The following is a 2,917-nucleotide window of genomic DNA, read 5'->3' as shown; positions in this document are numbered from 1 at the left end:
GTGTTGAGGAGAGAGGAGGAAAGTGTACTGCAGAGGGCTGAAAGAGCTATGGTGAGGATGATGTGTGGGGTTAAAGTGAAGGATAGGAGGAGTAGTACAGAGCTGATGTCAATGATGGGACTGAATGAGGACATTGTGACATTGATAAGGAGATCGAGATTGCGGTGGTATGGACATGTGTTGAGAAGGGATGAAAGGGTCGGGATTAGGCGAGCGTTGGACTTCGAGGTTGAAGGAGTGGTAGGAAGGGGTCGTCTGCGATTGGGATGGAGAGAGCAGGTGGAGAAGGACAGGGTGGAAGCGGGGTTGCGTGATACTGAGACGAGTGACAGATGTGGATGGCGTCGAGGGGTATTTCGGTTTCATCATAGGTAGCCAAACGGCAACCCCCGATCTGGGGAAAAATCCGTCTAAACGTGTGTTGTTGTTTGGTGGGTCGACAGTGAATGATGAAAAAAACTTAAAAAGAAAAGACAAAATGAATTCAATTATCTCTTAACTTTAAATGCAATACTCATATTCTCATAACCACGTTAAAACATTTTCAACCAAGAGTGCCAAACTTGTTAGAGATATTGATTAGAAAAAATATTATAATTGTGAGCAATATTTTGCACAAAAAACTTGGCCATCTTTCATTTTTTTCAAGACACTTACTTGATTGAAATCCTTGATCATTTTACATCATAAATTCATAACAGTAAAAGTTATTAAACGAAATTAAATTGAGTCAGGTTATTATCTATATCAATTTTCACTTTTGCTGTCAAAAATTATTCCAAGCAACTAGATTCTAAATTAAAGTTTTTTTTTAAACAGGTTTATTCATGTGAAATATAAAAGATCAGAAATGTGTTTCAGCTTTTAAACTCATAATCTTTCACACCACAATAATCTTCATACTCTCTGTAAAAATGATGGTGAGCCACAACATGTTACAAACAATATCCTTCATATGATATTCAATATTTTCTATGTTTAGTTTATAAAATTTGCATGCATGCATTCATTGATTGAATAACTAAATTGTTTAGAAAATATGTTTAATAGGATGATTAAGCATTTATATTATATACCCACACATTATATATATATATATATATATATATTATATATATATTAAACTTCAATAAAATATATATATATATACATCAATTTCTACATTAATTTTCTGATAAAATAAAATTTACTTTTAAAAACAGAAAAGAATAATGTAGCAAAAATTAAGCTTATGCATTAACTATTACTGACTTAATAAAATCAATTAAACTAATTATTTATTTAATACAATTAATAATCAAAATAAAAAACCTATTAAAGGTTTATTAATTATTTCTATATCATCACTGATATTATGTCCAGACAAAGCTAATAACAACAGTAATAATAATAATAATAACAATAAAAATGACACAATGATTAATACTAGCAGCAGCAGCAACAACAACAACCACAACAACAACAACAGACAGATGAATGTTAACAGATTAGAGATATAAATTAATCTAGTGAAAGCATCCTTGCACAAGGAATGTTACATTTCCTCTCTGTGATGAATTAGTCAGTCAGTTGTATTAAGAGTCTGGTTGTATTAATTAGTAATTTTAATTTAATTAAAGCTATTCAGTGTATCAAAAACTAGAGAATTTCAAAAATGGAGAGAAGAATCTGAATTTATCAAAGACTTTGCTTAAAAATTATTAAGTAAAAAATAAAAAATATATATTATTGAAATTTTTTATGTATTTTTTAAAATGCATTTTTGTTTACTTTATTTCCAATTTAACATATAAATCTATCTGATGACAGTTTTTATAACTCTTTCTTTGTCATATTATAAATAATTATATGATGTATGTTGCACATGGGCATGCTAACTTTACTAAACTAATCTAATGATTGAATTTCAATAATAATTTCATATGTCTTATCTTATTGTATAAAAAAGTCAGTAAAAATCAGTAGTTGCTGATGTACTCATTCATTTATTTATTTATTCATTTATTTTTAATCATTAATTATTCATCATGAATTATATAATTATTATATTAATTCATTTTAAATAACAATCTCCAATTAATTAATAATTATTAATAAGCGAATAATTTACTTAAAAAACTTACTTAAACAATAAACATACAAATTTCTAAGTCAAATAATAAAATAGCACAAAAAATAAATAGAAATCAGAAGGGAAGAGAAGTAGAAAAGCAAGCAAATCTCAAATCTAGAAATAATAAAAATTACTAGAATTTAGATTTTAATATAATATATTTATTGATTTGATTGATATATAAATCAAATTTTGATATATTAATATTTAAGAAGTGGGGAGAAAACACCAACTAAAAAACAAACGAATTGCACAAAAAAAATAAAGAGCAAAACGAAGATCAACTCACCCACAATTCTGTCCCCCAAGTCATAATACAGAGTTATTTTAAACTAAACAGACAAATGCAAACAAAATGAAAAGATAGCTATTCATAATCTTCTCCAGAGCAAACGATGTATGGATGGATGATAAACTGGTCTATCTAATAGCCCGCTGTAGTGTTACAACAGCTCAGAGCCATGGAGTCACAATAAAATAAATTTGATGTATATAAATGATAAAACTATTTTATTACAAACATATGGGTTCGGATTTATTCTATATTATTTTATATACATAAAAATAAAATAGTTAAACCATATATACATAAAACCTTATTTATACATCATTAACCCATATATATATATATATATATATATATATATATATATATATATATATATATATATATATTATTAAAGATAAATTTAATAAAGCGGTAATTCAAAGGATTTCAAAAACGCTATCAATATATATATATATATATATATATATATATATATATATCAATATATATATATATATATATATATATATATGTAG

At 26.5% G+C, this 2,917-nt stretch overlaps 1 protein-coding gene across 1 annotated transcript in view; it reads right to left on the bottom strand.

Moving 5' to 3' along the window:
- Window positions 1–2,499, bottom strand: part of HELRODRAFT_186418 (hypothetical protein) — a gene marked incomplete at its 3' end in the record, with an annotated part of 17,588 nt that extends 15,089 nt beyond the window's left edge. Inside the window, exon 1 of the mRNA XM_009021262.1 lies at window positions 2,403–2,499. Coding sequence (XP_009019510.1) covers window positions 2,403–2,426 — 24 coding nt within the window. The 5' untranslated portion in view covers window positions 2,427–2,499. The remainder of the gene's footprint in view (window positions 1–2,402) is intronic.
- Between the last annotated feature and the right edge of the window lie 418 nt (window positions 2,500–2,917).

Source organism: Helobdella robusta (assembly GCF_000326865.2).
Source record: "Helobdella robusta unplaced genomic scaffold HELROscaffold_3, whole genome shotgun sequence".
Taxonomy (NCBI): Eukaryota; Metazoa; Annelida; class Clitellata; order Rhynchobdellida; family Glossiphoniidae; genus Helobdella; species Helobdella robusta.
This window is presented reverse-complemented; position numbering and strand designations above follow the sequence as displayed.